Below are 24,575 nucleotides of genomic sequence, written 5' to 3' on the forward strand. Positions count from 1 at the left end.
ACTCCAGCACTACTACTGGCTTTCCCAGATCTGTTTCCTCTGCTCTTTGTAGCTTACTGGCTTCACCTTCAGGCAGAAAACCGTCATGCTAATGATCTTCCCAGCAGCTCTGTTTATTGTCTCCCCTTTTTTGCTGGCATTAAAGGTGACAGATTTACAAAGTACATTGTTCAGACTTATTATGGAGTGTGAACTCGGTTCTTTATGGCTGCATGCAGCATGCTGTCAGGTTTGACAAGGATGTGGGCACAGGAGCCTGTCTGAGAGATAGTGGGAATGCCCGGTGGCTGGGTAGGGCTTTAGAGACCAGGGACACAATGGGACAAAAGTGATTGCCTCCACCCCACCCCCATTCACACACGCAGACATCATTTCTTCTGCCTGGGAGGGAGAAAAAGGGCGCTGCGGGCACGGAGGCCGTGAACGGCTCGATGTAATTCCAGAGACGGCTTGAAGACATACAGTTGTTACATATCCTGTGGATTAATTGAATCCAGATCTCTGAAATTTAGTTCTCTCGCTCTCCTCCACGCTCTTCCTTCACTCCTTCTCTGTTAACTGCTGTCGCTGGGGTTTTTCATTTTGTTAAAAAAAGACCGAAAGCATTGGGACCAGGCCTGAATCTAAAGTAAACAGGAAACAAATATATGTGTGCGTGTGTGTGTGTGTGTGTGTGTGTGTATGCATACATATCTCTCAGTGTTTTTCACCTGAGGGAAGCCCCGCAGACCCACTTGCGAGGAGCGCAGCATTTGGCCAGCACAGGCTGTGGACCCTCCTTGTGACCACCTCTCAGAAACAAGATTCCCCAGAGAGACCGCGGCTGTGCGCCAGGCCCCTCCACTTTCTGACGATGGGCACTTTTTGAATACACAGGTCATAGGAGGCTAGTGTTAGCAAAATTTATACAGATGTTGTTGTATTTTTATAGCTCTCCTCCATTTACTGGGTGGCATTTCCTTCAGTGTTAACAGCAGAGGTTAACTGCGCACAGACGTGTATAGGGATTCTTGCCAGGTTTCCCCCCTTCCCCTCCTATAAATATGTTTCTCCAGATTGTTCATTCTCCGCCTTGGCTGCAGACAGTCTTTTAGCATTCAGACTTAATTGGTTCGGTTGATTCCCAGGCCATCTGCAGGACTGTGTGTGTGTTATAAACACTCCGGGCTTTGCATCCTCTGTTCAGTGCGTTTTGAAAGAAACCCACGGTGTTCTGATGGGGTTTTTTTACCCTTGCAAACTGGGCATTCGAGCCTTTGTCGCAGATGCTTGTGCAGGGCTCTGCCTGTCCTCTCCCTCGAGCTCCTCCCGAAAGGCTCTGTTCCTCCCATTGTGCAGTTGACGAAGCGGCGCCTGGTGGATGCGGACGGCATCATCAACCCCAGTGCTTTCTACATCTACCTGACCGCATGGGTCAGCAACGACCCCGTGGCTTACGCCGCCTCCCAGGCCAACATCCGGCCTCACCGTCCTGAGTGGGTCCACGACAAGGCCGACTACATGCCGGAAACCAGGCTGAGAAGTAAGTAGCCCCCCCCCCCCGGGGCCTGCGGCTTGTGGAGCCGCCTTACCCTGCTCCTCCAAGTTCAGGCACAGCCCTCGTCCTCTGCTGCCCAGGGTTCAAAAGTGCAAGCAGAACAATCTATTTCTTTTACTTTAAAACTCGAGGAGACAGATGAGGGTGTGTAATAGAATACAGCCCGTGCTCTATCACGTTGAGAAATAGGTCTCTAATCTCCGTGTGTAGCTTTAACTCTAAGACGTCCCCCAGGCACAGCTCTTCACTGCCAGCTGTTCCCTGTGAAAGCCGGGGACGCCTCCAGGTTGAGTGTTATTTTACTATTGCAGAGTTTTATCACTGGGGATTATATGTTTATCTTAACTTTGTCAACTCTGGTGTTGAAGGGATTTTTGGCAAGTCGGGCCATTGCTGCGAGCCACCAAGCACCTGTGCTCTGTCAAAGCTGTTTAAACCGCAGCGGAAGAGCCTGTCTTCCTCCTCTCACCTCTCCGCTCCGACTTCGAAAGGTGGCCCCGCACGGGTTTAATTTGCATTTATGTTGGAGATATTAGTAGCGTGCGCCCCGGATATGAAGCGGAGCGAGGACGGGAGAAAGAAGACAGGTTCCTTTGCAAGGGCGACTGGAGAGCAGGCGGGTTGTGTGTCCCGGTGTCTAAACCCCAGAGCCTGTGGCAAGCGGCCAAGGCTTGTCTTAATGAAAATTTATAGTTGAGATTATAATAGGGCAAATCATGTTTAGCAAGTCAACTGAATGACCCCGAAGGGTCTGGAACACACAACGGCAGTCACTAAATGCTTGTTGTGTGAGGATTTCTTCGCCTGCTGCCGAAGACTTAGCGTTGCATTAAAAGGAAGCATGGAGGCTCAAGTGTGTTAGGGCACTAAAAGGATAAGAAAGTTAAGCATTTTTCTCTGTAAAGCATGACTTTCGGGTTATTTTGTTCTCATAAGTGATTGAGTGAAACAGTTTGAACTTAGTATTTTCACTTGTGTCAGTCGAACAAAAAAATGGTCCCGCAGTTGAATTCTTAAGTTGCTTAGACCCATTACAAAAGCGACTGCTTCTACAACACTGAAATCAAAGATTAAGTAAATACGCAGATCACTGGCTCCCCCAAAAAACAATCAAAGGTTGGTTATTGCTTTAAAATTTCTTAACCAAGCACTAAAATTCTAAAGAGCTGAAGGCTATCATTGGTACTGTTTGTCCTTGACATTGAAAGAAACAGTACGTGGGCTTTCTCACAGAGTTGTAATCACAGAGAATTTGGGGACACACATCTGTTATGGCCAACAGTGGGAATCTGTCACGTCTCGTCCATGCCTGGAGCACAGCCATTTGCCTTTCACAGTATTGCCAGGAGCCCCTGACCCACGGCTCACGGCTCTCTCCCTTTCGCCTTCTCTGTCCAGTCCCAGCAGCAGAGCCCATCGAGTACGCTCAGTTTCCTTTCTACCTCAACGGCTTGCATGACACCTCAGACTTCGTGGAAGCGATTGAAAAAGTCAGGACCATCTGCAACAACTACACGAGCCTGGGGCTCTCCAGCTACCCCAACGGCTACCCCTTCCTCTTCTGGGAGCAGTACATCGGCCTCCGCCACTGGCTCCTGCTGTCCATCAGCGTGGTGCTGGCCTGCACGTTCCTTGTGTGCGCCGTCTTCCTCCTGAACCCCTGGACGGCCGGGATCATTGTGAGTTTATTCTAAGGGTCTTTGTGGAAGTCAGATTCCTTTCAGCATAGCTCTTGCTGCAGCCGGGCAGTTTTGTTTATGTCTGGGCCTCTGGAGGAGGGTAGAGATTGCATCATCCATACTATATTTATTCTGCCAGAGGTGGCGAGGTTCATGGTTAGGTAGAGCCTTTAATGGCCTCACTCCTGTGGCCCCTTTGCCTACAGCTTTAAACTTTATTTAAGCACACTTTCCATAACAGCTCCGAGCACCTATGAAATACAAACACTCAAAACATAACTGAGTTTTTTTAACTCAAGTGCCATTTGGGGATAATTTCAGACCTAATGCAGGGACGGTTCTGCTAAATGGAAGGACAGTTAGAGAAGGTAGGACAGTGGCACAGGAATAGAGTGGTTTTTATGTGGTGTGTGTATTTTAACTCGTAGGGAAAAATGGTAAATGAGTATCGCTCACCTATTTTTTGGCATCCTTTCTCCACGTATAATATGCTCAGATTTGAAGAAAGTTTTATGTAGAGCCTAGTAAAATCACGGCAGTGTTTAAATTCCATGAGCTGTGGTACAGACTTCAAAATGCCAAAATTATAAAAACAAGAGACCAGGTCTCGTTTTTGCACAGTAAGTCTGTGCAGCAGGTATGTTAAAAGGTAAATGTTTAGTCTGTAGGGCTTTTCGTGGTCCTTAAGCAATTGACGTTGTCCATCTTTCATTAGCTTATTGAAAGAAAGCAAAGGCGACTTTCATTGTACTTACCCTTCCCCTATCACCACTGCCCGCTGCCCCACCCCCGGGAAGGGAGGCTTTTTCTCCCCTCTTCCCTCCATTGTAAAGTTTATTGTTTTATTGGTATTTTCTCCCCTTTGGCCCAAGAAACTCCAAAATCTCCCTCACAGATTTTCTTTCCATCTCCTCGCAAATTTTTACAAGGCAGATGAAAGGCAAATAAAAGCTTTTCCTTGGATTTAACTGTTGGCTTTGTCCACCCCAGTTGCTCCACGTTTTTTCAAAGTGAAGGGGGCTGTAACCTGACCCGCATCGGCGGTCAACAAGTCTCTTCTCCTGCTTAACTTGCTCCCAAGTCATCCTCACTTAGTCCCCTGGCTCCAGACAAAAGCACAGCTCCTTTTAGGTGAAAGAACTTTCATTCACCCCATACTGTCTGCATTCTTTAGGATGGAGGGCGAGGCAACCGAAAACTAAAGTATCAACTTGGTTCCAAGGTCGAAGCATGGTTAAGATCAAAACAGAGGGAAATGCCTTGTTTTAAATTATATTTGTAGCTAGTGTTGAATTCTTATTTGCGCAAATCTTCATAGATTGCTCTGGTGGAGTTTTGAAAATGATATGCTTTCTAGAGCAGGTATATTGGAAAAACAATTTGCAGCAGTAGCATACTAAGCTTTGCTGTAATGCCTTCCTGCTGTCCCCAAAGTGTCTCAGAGTCTCCCTTCCCAGCAGGGAGCTGTTGAGTTACAAGGTAGACAGCTGCCGGAAGCTGCTGCAGGTCAGTGCCTTCGCTGTATTTGGGTGCCAGGTCTTTGTCTCCGCTGTTGGTCTGAAGTGGGGCCTCATCGGGACTTGAACCTCTCCCTGTTTTCTACGCCTGGAGTGAGTCTGTGCCCAGCCACTCATCCCTGTGCCTTCTAACAGGTGACGGTCCTGGCTTTGATGACGGTCGAGCTCTTCGGCATGATGGGCCTCATCGGAATCAAGCTGAGCGCCGTGCCTGTGGTTATCCTGATCGCATCCGTCGGCATCGGCGTGGAATTCACCGTGCACGTTGCTCTGGTACGGGGGTCCCTGCCCACTGCCGCTGCCTGAAAAAGCGGCGCTTCCCTCTCACTCTCGTCGTCTCCAAGCTGGGCACCTCTTCATTTTCTCCTACACTAAGGAACACGCCCCATACACACAGTTCGGGCAGGCTCCAGGCTGGCACCGGCATTCCCTAGGAGGGGCGGGACTTGGCTGGCCGCCTTTCCCGCTCAGGGAATCTAAGGAAAGGTCTGCGAAGGCGGACTTGCGCTGGGCCAGTCAGCCACAGGCAGTGTCGGAGAGTGTTTGAGGAGCCGGGAAAGATCCTGTTTATTTGGTGGTATCACTGGTGTCACCACCTGTCCTGAAGTTGTCGACTATGTGCACAGGACAGATCGTGTGTGTGTATGAGTGTGTGTGCACGACTACACACAGTGTTAAAAACCACAGTAATAAAGCAGGGATTAAATGAGACCACACTTAGAGGCTCAGTGGGGATGGCATGAGGGCAGGGCGAGTGGGCAGCTGCAGAGACCCCAGGCCCGTGAGGGACGGCCGGTGCTCAGCGAGGAGGAGCTGCTCTCCACCAGAACCTGCCCAGCTCCTTCACCTCCCAGCCTCCAGTTCGAGAACTATTGTTACTCCCCACAGGAAGTCCCTTCTCTTCCTATGCTCAGTCCTATGAATGCTTTGTTGGAGGAAATTAAACTTCAGGAGGAGTCTTAAACCCAAGAGACAAGCCCACAGTCTGTGTATGGGAGAGTTATTCAGGAGCCTCATAGCAGTACGGAGGTTATGTTCCCTGTGTATGGTGCCTGCAGCCTGGGTCCTTGGGCTTTTGGTCAGCCGCATTCGGTGACTATTCACTGACTGAATACAGACCGGTGTTTGGAATACTCTAGCAAGGACCCCAAGCATTGGGTTTGATTTAATTACTTTGAGCTTTGCTTTTGTGATCTCCAGCATTGATGTTCTCTGGGCTCAGCACACGGCACATGCATGTCTGTGCACCTGCCTCCACCCTGTACCTGCCGCAGTCCTCCGCGAGAGTCGCTCAGGGCCACTTTCATGCATCTTAAAAGAGTGTGTGCTTGTGTGGTTTAGAAGGTTTGTTTTGTCAAGTTGACCCGATTTTTATCTCCATATATAGTGAAAAAAGCTGATAATTCAGAAACTGTATTCTTTAAATTTTGAGCCTGCCCAAGTCACTGTCTCCACTCAGCTGGGAGGAGGGAGAGAAGGGCCCAACAGCCTAGAGCTTAGAAACACACAATTCTAACACCATTTCTTCCAAATGGAGAGAACATTGCATGTGAACTGAGAATTCACAGGGCATTTTATTCTGATGTGGATGAGATTTTGGGAGCTTGCCCTGCAAACATGGGCAGATCTATCCTAACAGGGTCTTGGATGGAAATGTGTGCCTCAGGCTTCATGCCCGGGGCAGCCAGGTCTCTGCCAGGAGGTGGCATGAGCACGAGCACCCAGACCAGAGTTGAGTACACAGGGAAGGAATGTCTCTGCTGCTCACTCGAGATTTAATGCCGAGAATTCAAGGAGTGTCAAGAGCCACCTGGGCTTTGTGAGCAGAAGCCCCTGCTTTGCACCCAGGTCTCCATCAAGAGACTGTCTACACATAGGGCACGGCGTTCTTGCCCCATCCTGCGTGTGGACGTCTCTTTAAAGTGGGCAGTTACTGCTGCTGGTGAAGCGCTTTCTTCTTCCGTGGATGTCTCCAAGGACTCTGGGTTCCTGTCCCTTCACTATTCGGGGTCAGACATTGACTGTGAGAGGCTAAACCAACCTGACCCTTATGGCCTCATGGTCCAGTGACAGCACAAAGTCACAGGTTCCAGGCAACTCAGTCTTTCCTCCCAAGAGAAAAAGGCAGTAGGTGGGCCCTGAAGTCTCCTGACTATGCCTGTGTAGAACCCATGTAGGAGAGGAGCATGAAGACTCATAGCACACCGTGGTGCACTTTTGTTTCTTGAATCATGAAGGAAAGTTTCCTTCCTGTCCCTGCACAGGGTGAGTGACCGACAGCCATGCGCACCCTGCAGTGTGGTGTAGGCCTGGGTTTGTAAGGAGCCGCAGCCCTCAGAGCCTCCTAGCCTCTCTTCTCAGCACATCCGAGAACAGCTTGAACTTTCAGGGGAGGAGAGGAGTTGTTCCCGGCCCAGTCTATCCTGTTGGGCTCCCTCTGTAGGGCCAGGCAGGGTGTGACAAGAACTGACCCACATTTAATCAGTCCTGGGACATACACTCAGGCCAGCCATCTGAAGCTAACAGTCTGATACGCTGTGACTTTGTAAAATTGCCTTTTCGTGAAACAGCATTCCTGATCTAGAAGAGCTTTGGAGAATACAGAGAGGAGAGAGAGATGTCCACATGTGGCCAGAGCAGGATTAATTCGAGTTTACAATCCTGTGTTTTTCTTGTGATGCCTCCGTGGTGTTTAGATGTACTACAAGCACATTAGTATGAACACTGGGACAAAATTCTAACCTCAGCAGAATTGTGAGGAAGTATTTAGCACCTGGTTGCATGTGACACAGAGTTAAGCCCATTCAGAATTAAGATCATGACCATCCAAAAATCAGGCTAAATGCTGTCACTTTTTGCAACTGGGTATCTCCCCTGCGAATGGTGTGAGAGAATTTGGTTGGGGGAGAAAACTCAACCAAAGGGAGTTTGGCTCAGCAGTAAACAAGGAGCATTTGGCTCATTTTTGTATAGTTTTGGTTTGGTTTTTAATTTCAGGTAAATATGCTTTCAGTCTTTCTTTGTTATTATTCAAGATTTACATCAACACCAAATATGACCCAATATCATGAACAGGTCATTTTAATGTAAACTCAGATTTAGCTAGTTGGGTAACCCCGATTAAACATCCCAAGAGCTGAACAGGAGGACCTGAGAGGCTCTGTAAAGGCAGGCTGCAGCAGCTTGCAGAATTTAAGACGAAGCTGACCACTGACCAAGTCAAGTCTGGGACTCTGATCGCCTTCCCTCTTCTCGTTGCACAGGCCTTTCTCACAGCCATTGGCGATAAGAACCGCAGGGCCGTGCTCGCCCTGGAGCACATGTTTGCGCCCGTGCTCGACGGGGCTGTTTCCACTCTGCTGGGAGTGCTGATGCTTGCAGGATCAGAGTTTGATTTCATCGTCAGGTAAGCAGGAGTAAGAGAGAAGGCAAGTTTTAAAGATTGTTATTACTTGCTCATGTGAGCTCTGTAGCTTATTTCCTTCTGTATGTGGTAGATTACAGCATTTCTTCTTCACTGTGCCTCACTTCCCCCCATCTTTATTGAGGTATAAGTTGACAAAAACCACATATATTTAAGGCATACAGCACATTTTGATTACAACACAATCTGTGACTCCATTTCCTTTTGAGTTTATTAGCTCAGACATATGCCGAGAGGTATAAAGACAAGCTCTCCACTAGGGCCATCCTGGGGGAGAAAAGATGGAGGGTTTGGGGCTAGCAGCTCCACAGCTTCAGGCCGAAAGATCACCCAGTACTCCATTTATTGGTAGTCCAGGTTAGAAACATACAGAAACAGATGACTGTGGTTCCCAGCAATTGACTGAATTTGACCTTCACTTCTCCTTCAAGTATCAAGGAAAACATACAAATACCTAAAATTGTCACCTAGATTTTATTCATTTAAGAAGTGAAGAGAATGTGCTCAGATTTCAGATTCAAGTTTCCACTAAGATTGAGGACACGTTTAACATGCAACGTTGGTGTCAAGTTTTGGAAATCCAAGCCTAGCTTGGATACTTCTCTTTGGATCTCAAGGCCAGGAGTTTCTGGTGAATTTAATGGAGAATGTGACTTTGTGAAGTAATAAAAGGAAAGCAAGTTTTTCTTTTGCAAAGAATTTGAGAACAGCAGGGCAAGACCATTTACTTGTCTGAACAGCCTCTACTACTCTGTGAAGCAGCTGTTTGTGGAGGTGACACTTTTGCTCGGTGGAGGGGAAGGAAGACAGGAGTATCAGTAAATAAACAGTGATCCAGGAGTAGAACCAAATGTGAGAAATGGCTGGATTGTTTTTCCATGCTTCAGGAATCTGGAGAGAGAATCCAAACAGGCTTTTCCGTTTGTGTGTGTGTCTTTGTGCCTTTGATCGACCTTTCGTTTTCAAGTACAAAGAAAAGAGTTTTCGGTTTTAGCCAGTTTATTATGGAAAAAACATCAACCCACTGGTATGGGGCATACCCATCCCATCGGGCGGTTCAGCATCTTGGAGTGTTGGCCTTCCTAGAGGGAGAGCCAGACGGTTGCTCACTGTCATTTTGGTGCAGGGTGAGTGAAGAGGTGAAATAGCCATTACAGTGCAGACCGCACTTCTCAAACTGATGTGCTTAGGACTAGGCCGAGGCTCTCTGTAAACGCAGATCGGATTTCGCTGGGGGTGGGATGGTGGGAAGACTGCATTTCCAGCCAGCTCCCAGGTGATGCCCATGCTGCTGGTGTCGGCAACACAGACTGTTGATCTAGTTTAACAAGCCAATCAGTACATTCTTGTTTGCTGATACCGGACAGATATATGCCTAAACTAAAATAAGGTTTTGGTCTGGGTTTTGTTTTAAGCTCTGAAGTTGACTTTTCCTTTATTTTCTTCGCATGCATTTATTTATTCAGGCTTTAGTCATTGTTTATGATATAAAAAGCCCTATGTCAACAGAATTTCGCTTGTGTGATTTCTTATTTGGCACCTCATAAGTGCCATTTCACACAACAGCAAGTAATATGGACCCTGTCTCCCTCCATGTAACTTACGGGAGAGACGAGTTCACAAGCAATTCAAAACCCCAGGAAACGCAGGGTATGGCAGGATTTCAGAGGACCTAACTGTCTTATGAGGGATGTCAAGTGAGCCACGCAGAGGAAACTTAGCCTGAATCTGAGCAGCCAGCTGGGACCCTGGGTGGAGGGCAGAATCCCAGTTCTCTCCTCGAACCCTGGCTGCTTCTCTCCCAGAGAGAGCAGAGTTCTTGTTTCAAGCACTTAAAAGGGCTTCCCCCTTTCTAGAACTGGATGGGTTAACCTGATAAAGCCCTTGCTGGGGTTGACTAGATGAGCAGACGTTGTGTACACTAAGCGTCAGAAATCCAATGGGTCTGTTTATTCTGCAGTTAGATGGATGGGATGCAAATGTCTTAAGGCTGCTGCTGATGTGTGCTCTGCCTAAAGCTCCCGCAGTTTACATGAGAGCCGGACGCTGGCTGCTCGGCTTTTACTAATGCAGCTCAGAAGCCTCTAGTGTTTACAATAGCTGCGAGGTATTTGTATTTTTATAGGGATTCTCTCTCCTTTCATCTAATGTCGAAACATATATAGAAAAGGCAGAGTTTGGTGCCTGTTCTGTTTTATGATCAAGAGGACCATTAACAGAGAGATACTTGCCCTCCCTTGTCCCAGAACATCCTGGGCTCTCCCCCCAACCCAGAAAAATCGCCCTAGAAATCATTAGTTACAGAAACACAGGCTTTCGTGGCGCCTGCCCCTCCCCGTGTGGGGGTGTCCGTCCCTGGCTGACAGGTTTACCTTGATATTCATGAACGATCCCAGGCCTTAGCCCTCGGTTGTGGGAAAGCAAGGCCACTTGTATGCTCCCCTCTTCTTCAGGCTGCTGCAGCCTTTATGTTTGAATTGGCTGACGCAAAACAAGAGCATTCAGAGATGCTAAATTGTTCAACAAAAGAGTGGCCACAGAGCAGCCCCATCCCTGTGGCCCGCCCTCCCCTCCCCCACAGATGCCCCAGCAACCACAGAATGGGCAGCATTCTCTTTGCAGAAAGCTGGTTCCTGTGTTCTCAAAAAGGTTGCAGTTGGAGCTGTTTGGCTAAACTGGAACTCACCGAATTCTAGACAGAAAGCCGTGATTAATGAAAGCCCAGGGAAAGCCTTACCTGCTCGCTGGAGTCGTGGAGATTCCGCTCCAGGATGCAGAGGCATTTCACAGTGGATTAGCTGCTGCACAAGTGGGCTGCTTTTCCTCCTGGGCTAAATTGTTTAAATTCTACACCCTTCACTTCATTCGTTTGCTTCTACTGGGTTTTCATGGACGGGATCCCTCTGCATTGTATTTGTGCTTTCAGTCTGCTCAGCCATTCAGTTCACATTCCATATTTTTATGTTTGTGTAACATATCCATAAATAACATTACATGCCATGCGATTTCAGCAAATTAACAAACTAATTTTTTCCTCCCTTCATGAACGAACACTTTGGGTTGTGGAATGCAGCCCTCAAAATCATACGGTAAAAAAAAAAATCTAATCCTGTGCTGTATTTGAACCTCAGTTTTGTAACAGCCTTTTCACCAGCATGGGTCTTGCTAATTTTTGGCTTATGACACACTAATATTTGGGCACGTGAATGGTAGCTTAATTTATTTTTGCCACAGTGAATGTTTCTGTTTCCCTTTTGTCTTCAAGGTATTTCTTTGCTGTCCTGGCCATCCTGACAATCCTGGGTGTCCTCAACGGGCTGGTTTTGCTTCCAGTCCTGTTGTCCTTCTTCGGACCATATCCTGAGGTCAGCAACTGGGCCGGGTGGAGTGTGCAGGCCACAGGCCTCCTGAATGCTGTTTTTCCTGGTGTCACTCTTAATTTAGATATTTTAGGTGTATTTGCATTCCTGATGATTTACTTTTTCAGTAAACATCTTGATCACTATCACTTTTTTCTCTTCAGTGTAATAGTTTTGGGGCTGTAGTCCTGGTTCTTTATTTTGTTTTTTTAAACCAAGTGATCGTCAGCCTCAGTCCTAGAGGTCGGCACCAATGAAGCAGTTTCCACTCAAGATAAATATGGGGCTTGAACAAGAGTGTAAAGGGCCCGCCTGCCTCTCCAGGGTGAGAGCAGAGGGCAGTTCTTTCCTCCAGCTGTCAGGCTTCTGCGTCCCCCTCGGGTGGCAGAGGGGGAGGGGAATACAGCTTGTGGTGGGGGGAGGGCAGAGACCCCTGAACAATACTGTTCTTTGAACTTTAAGTGTGGCCAACAGGTAAATGGATGATCGCACTTTTAATATGGAATCCTCTTAAACAGGTATCTCCAGCCAGCGGGCTGAACCGGCTGCCCACCCCTTCCCCTGAGCCGCCCCCCAGCGTGGTCCGCTTTGCGGTGCCCCCCAGTCATGCGAACAACGGGTCTGATTCCTCTGACTCAGAGTACAGTTCTCAAACGACCGTGTCGGGCATCAGCGAGGAGCTTCGGCAGTACGAGGCCCAGCAGGGCACCCGGGGCCCTGCCCACCAAGTGATTGTGGAAGCCACAGAAAACCCTGTCTTCGCCCGCTCCACAGTAAGTCAGCCTCGGGGGCAGCCCCTCCCTGCTCTGGGCGGCACTTCTGCCAGCCAGGACGTGGAAGCAAAGTAGAGGTTGGGTGAATCATGTGGAATGGCCAGTATTTGACTTCTTTAACTATACAAGTATCAGTTTCGTATAGTGGGATCTCACATGGGTCACAAAGGGCAGAGCCAGTAACAGGAAGCACACGGCCGTGGCACACTTCTTCGGCCTCGCCCTCGGCACAGTTTGAGCTGAAGGGCCAGAGGTAAAGCAGACCCTGCCTCTTCTTTTTTTTTTTTTAAAGCTGTATATCATTTTAGAATAATACTTTTTAAAGTGGAGCGGGATTTTATTGCTAGCAGAAGTGATAATATTCTCTCATTTTTATTACCTTTAGTTGCCCTTGGTACAAAATTATTTCCATTATTATTGTCTAAGACTTTGCCAGAAGCCTTTGTGGCTCCAGGTCTGTGTTCTAGGTGGCTGAGGAGTTTAGCTGTTCGGTCATTCAGGAAAGGCCCGAGCTTGGCAGCCCCTGCTCAAGGCCCCAGATGCGCCCTCTCCTCATGTTGCTCCCCAGTCCTAGAGCACAGCACACAAAACCCAAGCAAGGTTCTAAGGCTCAGATTCCCCCAGCCCAGGGCCTCCTGCTGTCCCTCCAGGAAATGGGTATTCCAGCCCCCATCCGGAGCGGGCCTTCCATGAAAGAGAGAGGGAGCAACCAAATAACCTAAATTTTCCTCCGCTTACCTCCCGGGGTGATGCCTGCCGAGCTGCATTGTGAATCTGGTTTTGTTCAGCGGGAGCCTAAAAATAGGTACAAGCTGAACGACTTTGAAGTTGGTCACGGTCCTTTTGATTGATGTGGCCACTGTGTTGCTCCACTCTTTGTATAGAGACCCAGAAACCAGATTCCTAACAGCCAGAGGGAGCAGCGCTGCCCCGTAGAACTCTGCACGGTGCAGATGCTGTCTGGAGCCACGCGTGGCTGGCGAGCGCTTGCAGTGTGGCGAGCGAGGCCGAGAAGATGAATTTTGAATTTTAGTTAATTTAAATGTAAATATTTATATGTCCCTAATGGCTACCGTATTCAACAGCAGAGGCATAGACGGTTCGTGCCAGCGTCTGGCATCTGGCTGAGCCAGGGCCGGGTGCTCAGCAGTTTGAGGAGAGGAGCTCAGGAGCTGACCCTCCTGAGCAGCAGGGGTGCTGGACTGTGGGGGGAGGCAGCTCTGATCCTCTCCAACCACAGCCCTGCATTTATGGGCAGCAGCCATGTGCCCAGCCAGCTATGTTGGTGAAAACCTAGACAAAGGGCCCAAATAAGGCCCTCCTCCGCCACGTCGTGGAGGTTTTAAGAGAACGGGTTTTTCTTTTGTGAGTGGAGCCCCTGTTGGCTCCCAGGGCCTCTCCCAGCCGTTTGTGGGGTCGATTGAGCTCTTGGTTAAGAAGAGCTGTGTGTGGGTGGCCAGGCGGGAACTGGAGCCAATAAGGGAGGGCTGGGAGTGGCGGGGGTGATGCCCACCCTGGGGTTAGCACCCAGCCTGCTGTAACCTGCCCTCACCCTCTGCAGGTGGTCCATCCAGAAGCCAGACATCACCCGCCCTCGAACTCTCGACAGCAGCCCCACCCGGACTCAGGGTCCCTGCCACCCGGACGGCCAGGCCAGCAGCCCCAGAGGGAACCTGCCAGGGAAGGCCTGCGGCCGCCCCCCTACAGACCGCGCAGAGACGCTTTCGAAATTTCTACTGAAGGGCATTCTGGCCCTAGCAATAGGGACCGTGTGGGCCCCCGGGGAGCCCGCTCTCACCACCCTCGGCACCCAGTGTTCACTGCCATGGGCAGCTCCATGCCCAGCTACTGCCAGCCCATCACCACTGTGACGGCCTCGGCATCTGTGACTGTTGCTGTGCACCCCCCACCCATCCCTGGGGCCGGGCGGAACCCCCGAGGAGGACTGTGCCCCGGCTATGAGGACTACCCCCAGACGGACCCCGGGCTGTTCGAGGACCCCCATGTGCCTTTTAACGTCCGGTGCGAGAGGAGGGATTCCAAGGTGGAGGTCATTGAGCTGCAGGACGTCGAATGTGAGGAAAGGCCCCGGGGCAGCGGCTCCAACTGAGGTGTGTGACCCGAGGGACACAGAGCAAAGCTCCTTGGGGTTTCTGGGGCTTGGAGCCCCCTGGCATCAGTATGTCCCAAACCGAACACGAGTGACCTCTGATCCCCAAGGCAAGGCTGCCATGTCTAAGCTCTGTCATCATTGGGGAACCAGTCTTGTCCCAAATTGGGTCCCTCCCACACCGTTAGCCTGTTGAGGGTTAGAGCGACTTTAAAGATGCCAACAGCTAGCTGCACCTTTCACCTACTTTTCAATCTTTATTAAAGTGCCCTACAGGCATGTACGATAAACGTACAGCTCAGTGAGTGGGTACAAAGTGAACACACCCATGTCACCAGTCTCTAGGTCAAGGCAAGGACCCTGCTCAGCCCCTAGAGACCCCGCCTGCCCTCACCACGCCCCCACCATCCTCATTTCTCATGCATACATTCCCTCTGCCTGTTAGTGTGTTTCGAAAATACGGGCTCATGGACCTGTTACTTAGTTTGACTTCCCTTTTTTTCTTTTAAAGGGTGAGTAAAATCTGAAGCAGAGGCCAAAGATTGGAATCCCCGACCCCCAGAACCGCTCGAAGAGAACTGCTTGGAGTTAGAGCGATGACTGCACCAGGATTGCAGTTCCTGTTACTGTAACCGATTGTATTATTTTGTGAAATATTTCTATAAATATTTAAGAGGTGTACACATCTGTAAATACGAAGGGATGGTGTAGGGATGGTGTAAAGTAGTGTGGTCTGGGGCTTCTCCACTCCCGGCCCGGGGTGGGTGGCGGGGCAGCTGTGGCAAGGCCCCACCCTGTTTGTACATTGGTCTCGGTGCCACAACCAAGCTTAACTTAGTCTTAAATTCCAGCATATGTTGCTGCTGCTTAAATATTGTATAATTTACCTGTATAATTCTATGCAAATATTGCTTATATAATAGGATTATTTTGTAAAGGTTTCTGTTTAAAATATTTTAAATTTGCATATCACAACCCTGTGGTAGTATGAAATGTTACTGTTAACTTTCAAACACGCTATGCGTGATAATTTTGTTATTGTTTAATGAGCAGATATGAAGAAAGCACGTTAACCCCGGTGGCTTCTAGGTGTAGTTGGATGCGATACTCCTGTTTGGCTGTGTGTGAACATGTGTGTGATTTCCCAATGTACTGTACTGTGATTTTTTTTTTTTCCTTTTTTTGTTTCTTTCACTGTCTGTAACCTTTAGTGGGCTCTGCCCTAGTCAGGCTGGGAGAGTCAAGATACCTTTATTGCCTAGTGCTGGCGCGGGGCTAGCCCTGCCCTAAACATCACCTTACGCTTTTGCCAGACTCACTTCAAGTCGAGGGCATCTCTTAAGATCATTGCTGCCATCCAGACACCCCAGCTCGAGCCTCAGAGGAGCTAAGTTCCTTCACACGGATCTTTGTGGTGCACGTGGGAACCTCGGGGTCTAGGGCTGACATCTGTTCACCGTCATTATAGTTCAAGAACTGGAGAGCATGCCTAGTGGTGAGCCTCAGCCGGGCATGAGCGTACTCTGCAGCCTTCATGGTACCTCTCATGAGACACAGACACACACACACACACACACACACACACACACACACACAGGGGAAAATGTAAGTGGATTAAAAATGTTTTTGAGTTAATGCCCCTGCTAAAGGTAGAAAAACCTGTTCATTCTGGACCCACAGTAAACCTAGAGGTGATGTTTTGAGTCTCTACCATTTAAATTCCCTTTCCTCCTAAATTGCACAGTGGGTTGGGGCTTTCTGGATCTGTTTGCATCTTTAAAAATAAATAGCGAGCATTTGATAAGGTGATACGGGGTCAGACGTTCTGTAGGATACGAGCTTTAGAAGGATCCTTCTCGGTGTGTTTATGTTAACGTTATGGTGCACACTTCCTAAGTAGGTTGTTTCTTACTCTCGCATTGTTAGTGGTCTTTCAATGTGACATTTATCGACCAGCAGGAGGATACGTGGGGCGCACACTCTGCTGAAGAATGGGTATGGAGGCAGATTTCTCAACCAGGCATTACTTTTAAAGATTTGCTTCTGTATCGATTCTGTCGTCTTGCGCTGAGGCTTGGTCTTCCTCAGCTCTTTGCCAGAGAGCAGCGTGTCGAGGAGGCACGTGGCACCCAGACTGAGCTACTACAGGAGCGAGCGCACAAATGGCAGCTCCCGCCGCGCCCTCCCGTTTTACATGGAAAGGCAGTGGGGGCCCCCAGCAGTGCAGTGACCTCAGACCCTAACCGCATAACAGAACTGTAAGATGCTACTTGGAAGCCACCTGTGGGCGCCAGGTGTGATAATATGCCGGGGCCCCACCGGCCCCTCTGCTACTGTTTGGTGCCTCCGTAGCCACACTGTCTACCTAACACCCAGCTCTGCTCAGAAAATGTAGATGTCCTGCGTTCAGGAGAGAGGATTCGAATTCCGAGGTCTGCTTCCCTCTGGCTCATGGCGTGCCCTTGCTCCTTTCCTGAGCCCAACTCGTGTGGTGCATGACAGCTTGCCCGGCCCCTGCCCTCTGCACAGCGTAGAACTCTCCCCTAGTCACATTGGCAAAGGGGGAACATGGGGCTGGCAGGCAACTAGAATCTCTCTCTCCTTTTAAAGTAGTTTTATTTTGTCTGTCTTGTTTGTTCATTTGGATGTTTTAATTTTTTAAAAGAAATCTTTGCTGATATTTATAATTTTGTATCATAAGAATGTTTTCCTACAGTATTTGTCATGCCAGTTTATAACAAAAAAAAAAATGCAGGGATTTTTATTTCTATTGGAAACACTATTACAGCTGTGTTTTACTTTTGAACAGAATTTTTATTTGTATAGAGTGCTTACTAATGTTAAATAGTTCAGAGTATATAACATTTTCATTAAGGTCTCATAGTAGGTTTTAGTGTAAGGAGTTTAAAGGAAATAAATATTCAAACTGGGTCTCATTGTCTGCCAATTTTGGTGGAAATGGGTTTGTGTCATTTCAATTACAAAGATAAAAGTATGCCATATAATTTATTTATATGAAAATTTATTTTTGTAGTGTACATAGTAGGCATCAAGTCTTTGACAGAAGTATATTTTTAAAGAATTTATATGTGATGAATCCATAATGTCTGGAACTTTGCTGAGACATGAGTGGGGCACACTTTTCATTGTAAAGTACAGCAAGAAAGGAAATGTTTAACAGTGTTAAGAGAGTGAGATCGAGTGGATATTCATGCAATTGTGAAATGTGTACTAGTCACCATTTGTGACCTAGTGTGGTTCTCATTTTAAACCTTGGAAGGCAAAAATGTACAAACTCTCTAAATATTAATGTTCAAACACTGATAGAAATTCTAACATGAATAAAAAATAATATAACTTGTTGGTATGTCTTTGTTTATAGAATGTTTTTTAAGTAAAATGTTTTATGAAGGCAGTGAGTGTCGGGCCAGTGTAAACTTTGCTGTTTCGTCTTATCAACCTCACGAAATACTCACTTTTTGCTCTACTTCATGGGGGCATTGTTGATATAAAAAGGGTTCTATGTGTCTGTTTTCTGATACCAAGAAGTTCCTAAATTACCATTCAAAATGATCCCTTCTGTCATCTCTTTAACATTCTTACTTTTTATGTGATGCCTAATAATTAGAGGGAATGTTTATAAAGACAAATCCAGTATTATTAAAATAAATGAAGGTATCATACCTACAGTATGGCTGACAATATGGAGCTGATGAGCCCGATACAAAATGTCACTTTTTGAGTGCTTATGATATAAGTATCCTCAGTGTAGCCATGGAGGAAGGTCAGCCAGGAATACCCCCACCCGACAGCTGGAAGCCAGGAGTGGTGGGGAAGACCCAAATTGCTGGAAGCATGTGCTGAGGGGTCAGCACACCGCAGCCCACGGTCTCGTGCTTTTGTAAAGATTTTCCAGAAGATAGACGCTCATTCACACGCAGATTGTCTATGGCCACAACGTCAGAGTTGGGTAGTTGTGACAAGACTATGTTGCCTGGAAAGCCTAAAACACTAACTGGCCCTCGAAGAGTTTGCCAAACCATTTTACGACAAGGTTACCGTAGGCGGATGATGCTTAAGTATCCCGGAGTCCATGGATGGGCAGCGTTGGCCTGCCTGGGGAGCTGGCTAGAAAAGCAGGATCTTCAGGGCCACCCCAGACCAACAGAGTCAGAATTCCAGGGACCTGCTTTCATGAGCTGGCCTGGTTCTGATGCGCCAGCAGAGGCAATCCCGAAATTGCTCGCAGTTGATTGTGGCCGTGATTCTATAATTTGACCCAGGATACACGGCCAGTGCAGGCTAGATCTGGAAACAACAGGGACCCCAACTCCTCTGTGGTCTTTCCACAAGAGCACATGCTCATCGGAGTCCAGAGAGGAGCTCCCCTCAGTGCTCGGCCACTGCTGCGGAGGGTGTAGGCTCGGGACCGAACCTGCAGAGGAGGGAGGTCCACGCCGGGCAAGACCCTCTTCTGTCTTTCCCCCAAGAGGGCTCCAGTTGAGCCACTGACTCGGGCAAGTCACCTGAAACCTTGGAGCCTCTCTGTCACCTGCATGAATTAAAGATGACATGCATCCCTCACCGGCTTCCGTAGATTGAAAGCAACGGTGGTTGAGATTAGTCCGGACCAGAGGGGATATTAACAAGCAAATGAGAACCAGAACCACCTCTGTGGGCCCCACATGGAGTTCTGGTTCAATCCCCAACCCTCAGCCTCTTAAGGGTTCCCCACCGCTAGGGTGACAAGGACACTCCAGAGATGTGCGAGTGACTGTGGGAAGGTTTTGGACTTAACCAGCCCCACGAGGCATTTGAGGTGCACAGGAAACTCTGACCAAGGACTAAGATGCTCCGGATGCCATGTCCTCATTAATGGATACTTTACCTGGAAAAAAATCAGCAAAACATTAAGCAGGGTTTCCGTCCTAAACCTCACCTGCCTACCTCTTCCTCCGTCAGCCTCTGTCCAGGGCCCTTCAGTGGTGAAGTTCATACACAGCGCTTGCCTGGTTCACGCAAAGTCAGGGAGGGCCCGGCCGTCCTGGCTCAGGGTTTGAACGTCCACCCCACGAGCCAGGAGACCATGGTTCAGCTCCCGGTCAGGGCACAGGCCCGGGTTGCGGCTCCATCCCTGGTGGGGGGCGCGCAGGAGGCAGCCGATCAGTGACTCTCTCCTTATTGATGTTTCCGTTTCCGTCTCCCTTCCTCTCTGAAATCAATAAAAACATATTAATAAAAAAAGAAAGTGGTGGAGGAACATGTGCTTCCTGAATTTGAATGTGGAAAATATTCATTGGAATTTAAATTGAGGGACTCTTTTAAATGAGCTTTATTTCACCAAAATGACCATCATAGCCATCTACTCTTACATTCTTTATAAATTACACATACCTAAGTAAGCTAGCTTAGTTCTCATGCTGGCTTAGGGAGAAGTTTTTAATCAGATCTGTGTCCCAAAATCCACCGTATTTATTCAGGACTTAGGTAAACACAAGGCCCCATTTTTTTTGGCACGACGGGCATATTTAACAGCTCCAGGAATGCTGTGTGGTGCTGCATTTCGGGCAGCAGCCACGTTGATGTAAAAGCAGGTGTTTCATTTTTGGTAACTGGCAACTGACCTCCCAAAAGGAAAGGTGGAGATGACCTATTAATCATCTAAAAAGAATATTTGCCAAGTTTTAATTACTTTTAATGAAGGCTGCACCTAATGAGAACACGCCTTAAACATGAATCTCTTTAACTAGTCACTGTTGTGATGGGGGCATGCTGGGCACCACCTTCTGCACAGGCTCCCTGCCGGGAAACGACAACAGGCGGCCCGAGGGTGCTGGGGACGGGGCCTGTGGCCCCCTCCTTAGGGGTTCCCTTTCATGAGGCCAAGGGAACAGGGCCTTTCAGCTGAGATGCTGTGAAGGGAACCAACCTCGTAGGGAGTGTTTGCCCTGCGAGCAGTGCCGCCCAAAAGAGGCAACCAGAGAGTCAGCCGACGACCCCTCACATGCCTTTCTCCTGGAGTGTTCTCTTTATTCACCTGCTTCTGTCCACAGGGCTGGAGGCTGAGGGTGTAGGAGTGTGAGGTGTCAGCTACCAATGAGGCCAAAAACACGAGCACAAGCCCAGGAACCACGTCAACAGCGCCGTCTTCGTACACAATGGACAGCAGCTGGAATTCTGGAGGGGTGGGGAGCTGGATAAGAGCCTGTTTTATTTTTATAAAGAAAATCATCGTGTAGATGGAGGAGAAATTGATGAGCAAGTTCTGGCTGGTAAGTTATTATATAATAATGAGGGTTGCTGCATTAAGCCCAAGTCAAGGTGCCAAAAGAAAAACCTCGGTAATTACCAAGTTCAGTCAGCAGCCGCGGTAGGTAGGCTCTGCTGAGAGCCTCTCCTGCAGCAAGAGCAGCGAGATGAGGCAGGACCAGGGAAGAGCAGGGGGCTCTCCGCTGTGGGCTGAGGGCAAAACCAGCCATCGATGCCCCGAGGAGGCGTGGTCAGGTGTCCAGAATGTGAGGCTGACGCTGGAGAAGGCAAAGTACCACCCACACCAGGAAGAGCCCACCGAAGCAATGCAGGTGTACGCAGAAAAATAAGAGGAGCGGAGGCCAAGAGACAGAGACCTTCTCCTTCAAGACGCCCATGGGCTGCTGGAGCAGCGGCCAGCCCGTAATCCTTGAGTACCACGGCCGCCAAGGCGTCAGCTGGCACACCTGGGCCTCCTCTCAATGGACGCTTTTTTCTTTTCTTGTACAGCTCCCACCTCACATGGAGTCATGGAAGGTTGTCAGGAAGCTCTGGCGTTTGTCACGAATCCTGGAAGCTGTAGGACACCTCTGCCACCCAGGGGACCTGGAGAAGCGAGGTGACGGGCCTGACGCGAGCCGACGCCGCAGGAGCCCGTCCGTTTGGAACCTGGACCTCGTCCAGCCTGGGGTTCTTACCCTCCTATTGCCCTCACCGCCGCCCCCGTTTGTTTTCCATGTTAGCGTCCAAGGTATGGGCGACCGCTATCCGCACAGCTGCCCAGCCAGGGAGCTCCGGCCTCCGCCCTGGGCACACAGACGGTGTGTCTGCACCAAAGGCAAACAGCTGCCACGGGGGAAGCAATTAGCAAATCTCCGAGTTATCCTTCTGATTGCACGTAAATTCCTAAAGCTAATTGGTTAAAATGTTCCTCCTTAATTAGAGGCAATTAATATGTGAGGCTAGGTTCGCATTTCACAAGAGCGTTTGCATTTCACGATGGAAATCTCACCGTTCATTCGCTAATGGTCTCTAATGGCCTGTAATCATGAAGCGCACACAATTACGGTGGGGTTTTCAAAGTGCGAGGAGGGGAGGATGCCCGGATGTATGAATTATCCTTCCACCACCCAGGGCGTGGCCTGCGTCCACCTTGGGCTGCGAATCACGGCAGGCGCGCAGGCGCTTGCCCGGACAGCCCCGCGCCCCGAGCCCTGCCCTGTCCACTCTGCTCCGCCCCCCAGGCTGGTCCCCTCTGAGCGCCTCTCCCAGCACCAAGGCCGGCGGAGGCCTCCCCCAAAGGCGGGTCTACGGCGCAGCCGCAGCCTGGGAAGCCGCGTGCTGGTGAAAAACCAACCCCTGCCGCTCCTCCCGCGGCGTGCGCCGGGGGCGCGCGGGCCGCCTCACCAGCCAACCCGCGAAGGCACCTGCGGAGCCAGCGTGCGGGGAAGGGCGCCAAGACGCAGGCGGAACAGAAAGGGCGAGGGCCGGGGGCGGCAGCGGGCAGCAGAGGTGCCGCAGGACACGGAGACCGGCGGGAGGGAAAGGCGAGGCCGCGGAGAGCGCGGCGCGGGCAGGGGCGGGGCGGGGCGGGAATTCCCCCCACGCGCTCAGGGCACCTCCCGCAACGCGGCCTCCCGCAGCCAGCGCGCCCGCAGGCTCGGGGCAGAGCAGCGGCTCCTGGCGCCCTCGCCACCCGGCCGGCGGTGGCTGCCGTTGGTTGGGGCCGTCTCGCACCCGAGGCAGGTGGATAGTGGCCGCGAAGAAGACGAACAGTCGCAGGAGTCGGTCACTCTAGACTCCAGCTCGTTATGGGAACGATGGGCCCGGGCACGAGCCAGCAGTAAAACGGTCAGGCAGAGCACACCTGGCCGCCCGCGCCCCTGCCCGCCCGCGCCCGCGCCCCTGCCCGCCCTCGCCCGCGCCCCTGCCCGCCCGCGCCCCTGCCCGCCCGCGCCCGCGCCCCTGGCCGCCCGCGCCCCTGCCCGCCCTCGCCCGCGCCCCTGGCCGCCCGCGCCCGCGCCCCTGGCCGCCCTCGCCCCTGGCCGCCCTCGCCCTCGCCCCTGGCCGCCCTCGCCCGCGCCCCTGGCCGCCCTCGCCCCTGGCCGCCCTCGCCCTCGCCCCTGGCCGCCCTCGCCCCCGCCCCTGCCCGCCCTCGCCCCCGCCCCTGGCCGCCCTCGCCCCCGCCCCTGCCCGCCCTCGCCCCCGCCCCTGGCCGCCCTCGCCCCTGGCCGCCCTCGCCCTCGCCCCTGCCCGCCCTCGCCCGCGCCCCTGGCCGCCCTCGCCCCTGGCCGCCCTCGCCCTCGCCCCTGGCCGCCCTCGCCCCCGCCCCTGCCCGCCCTCGCCCCCGCCCCTGGCCGCCCTCGCCCGCGCCCCTGCCCCCCTCGCCCGCGCCCCTGGCCGCCCTCGCCCGCGCCCCTGGCCGCCCTCGCCCGCGCCCCTGCCCCCCTCGCCCGCGCCCCTGGCCGTCCTCGCCCGCGCCCCTGGCCGTCCTCGCCCGCGCCCCTGGCCGTCCTCGCCCGCGCCCCTGGCCCTCCTCGCCCGCGCCCCTGGCCCTCCTCGCCCGCGCCCCTGGCCCTCCTCGCCCGCGCCCCTGGCCCTCCTCGCCCGCGCCCCTGGCCGTCTTCGCTAGCAACGCCCGGCCCTGATGAAACCAGCCTGGTGCCCATCGCGACAGGGCCCTGGCACTGAACTGGGCCCAGCGTGTGGAAATGCTGCCGAGCACGCACACTGGCTGCCTCTGATGCAGGTCATTCTGGTGTCCCTAGAAGGCAGGACAGACCGGAGAACAGAAACCATGCAACACTTTCTTGAATAAAACTGGCCGGAGCATCCCCTCCACCAAAAGGGTTTCACGGCTGATTCCCGGTCAGAGGACACGCCCAGGCTGCGGTTCGGTCCCTGGTCAGGACGCGTGGGGGGGACAACGGATCGATGTTTCCCACATCCATGCTTCTCTCTCTCCCCCTCTTTCCAACTCTCTCTCTAAAAATCAATAAATATATCCTCAAGTGAGGATTTTAAAAAACAGAACTAGCCAGAGCTTGATTTAAATACCAACACACACACACAAATACACACAAACAGTGCTTTTATGTGTTCATTTTTCCTACTACCTGCCTTTCACTTTCCAAAATCTTAGAATGATGATGTATTTAGAGCAGTGGTTGGCCAACTATAGCCCACAGGCCATATCCAAGCACCACTTGTTTTTGTAAATAAAGTTTTATTAGAACACTGCTCCGCCTATTCATTTCTGTATTATCCATGATTGTTTCAATGCTACAATGGCAGAGTTGAGTCACTGTGACAGAGACCATTGGCCTACAAAGCCTAAAATATCTGCAACCCTGCTCTTTAAAGAAAAAGTTTTCTGCACCTAATTTAGAGTTGAGTCCCTCCAGACCCAACCAAGTATCCACTCAGAGCCACCGCACAGACAAGTGATGCTGTTCCTTGCTATTTCTCAACACACTTACCCTTCCATCCACCTGGATTGGACATCCATCACCCAGACAGACACCTGGCTCACTCTGTCATCAAATTCAGGTCTTTGTCAAAATGTCACCTTCTCAGGGGGGTCCTGCCTGACCACCCAGCTTAAAATAGCAAATACAAGCCCCACCCCACCCCAGCACGTCTTCTCTCCTTTTTCCACCTAATTTTAGTATGATCTAACATCCTCTGTATTTTGCCAACGTATTTGTTTATGGTTTATCTTACCCTACTAGAGTGTTAGCTCTTTGAAGACAGGGATTTGCACTACTGTATCCTAACGTCTAGAATGGTCCCTGGAACATAGTGGTCTGTTAACTATGGTATTTATGAAAATAATGAACCCTAAAAAGTAACTATAGTTACTCCTGTTTTACAGATGAGAAAACTTAAGACCCTATGAAGTTAAAAGACCTGCCAGAGACTACAGTG

At 50.6% G+C, this 24,575-nt stretch overlaps 1 protein-coding gene across 3 annotated transcripts in view; it reads left to right on the top strand.

Annotated features, from left to right (window-relative positions):
• PTCH1 (patched 1) overlaps positions 1-17,766 on the top strand; it is a 60,765-nt gene extending 42,999 nt beyond the window's left edge. For 2 of the 3 annotated variants that reach the window (XM_016206652.2, XM_087822606.1), the window contains 8 exons: positions 1,339-1,522; positions 2,936-3,216; positions 4,869-5,006; positions 7,997-8,139; positions 11,423-11,522; positions 12,035-12,289; positions 13,851-14,400; positions 14,911-17,766. In XM_016206652.2, coding sequence (XP_016062138.2) covers positions 1,339-1,522; positions 2,936-3,216; positions 4,869-5,006; positions 7,997-8,139; positions 11,423-11,522; positions 12,035-12,289; positions 13,851-14,399 — 1,650 coding nt within the window. In that variant the 3' untranslated portion in view covers position 14,400; positions 14,911-17,766. The remainder of the gene's footprint in view (positions 1-1,338; positions 1,523-2,935; positions 3,217-4,868; positions 5,007-7,996; positions 8,140-11,422; positions 11,523-12,034; positions 12,290-13,850; positions 14,401-14,910) is intronic. The other variant, XM_087822605.1, reaches the window with a different exon arrangement.
• The last annotated feature ends 6,809 nt before the right edge of the window (positions 17,767-24,575 follow it).

This window comes from Miniopterus natalensis, chromosome 12 (genome assembly GCF_054644295.1).
Source record: "Miniopterus natalensis isolate mMinNat1 chromosome 12, mMinNat1.hap1, whole genome shotgun sequence".
Lineage (NCBI taxonomy): Eukaryota > Metazoa > Chordata > Mammalia > Chiroptera > Miniopteridae > Miniopterus > Miniopterus natalensis.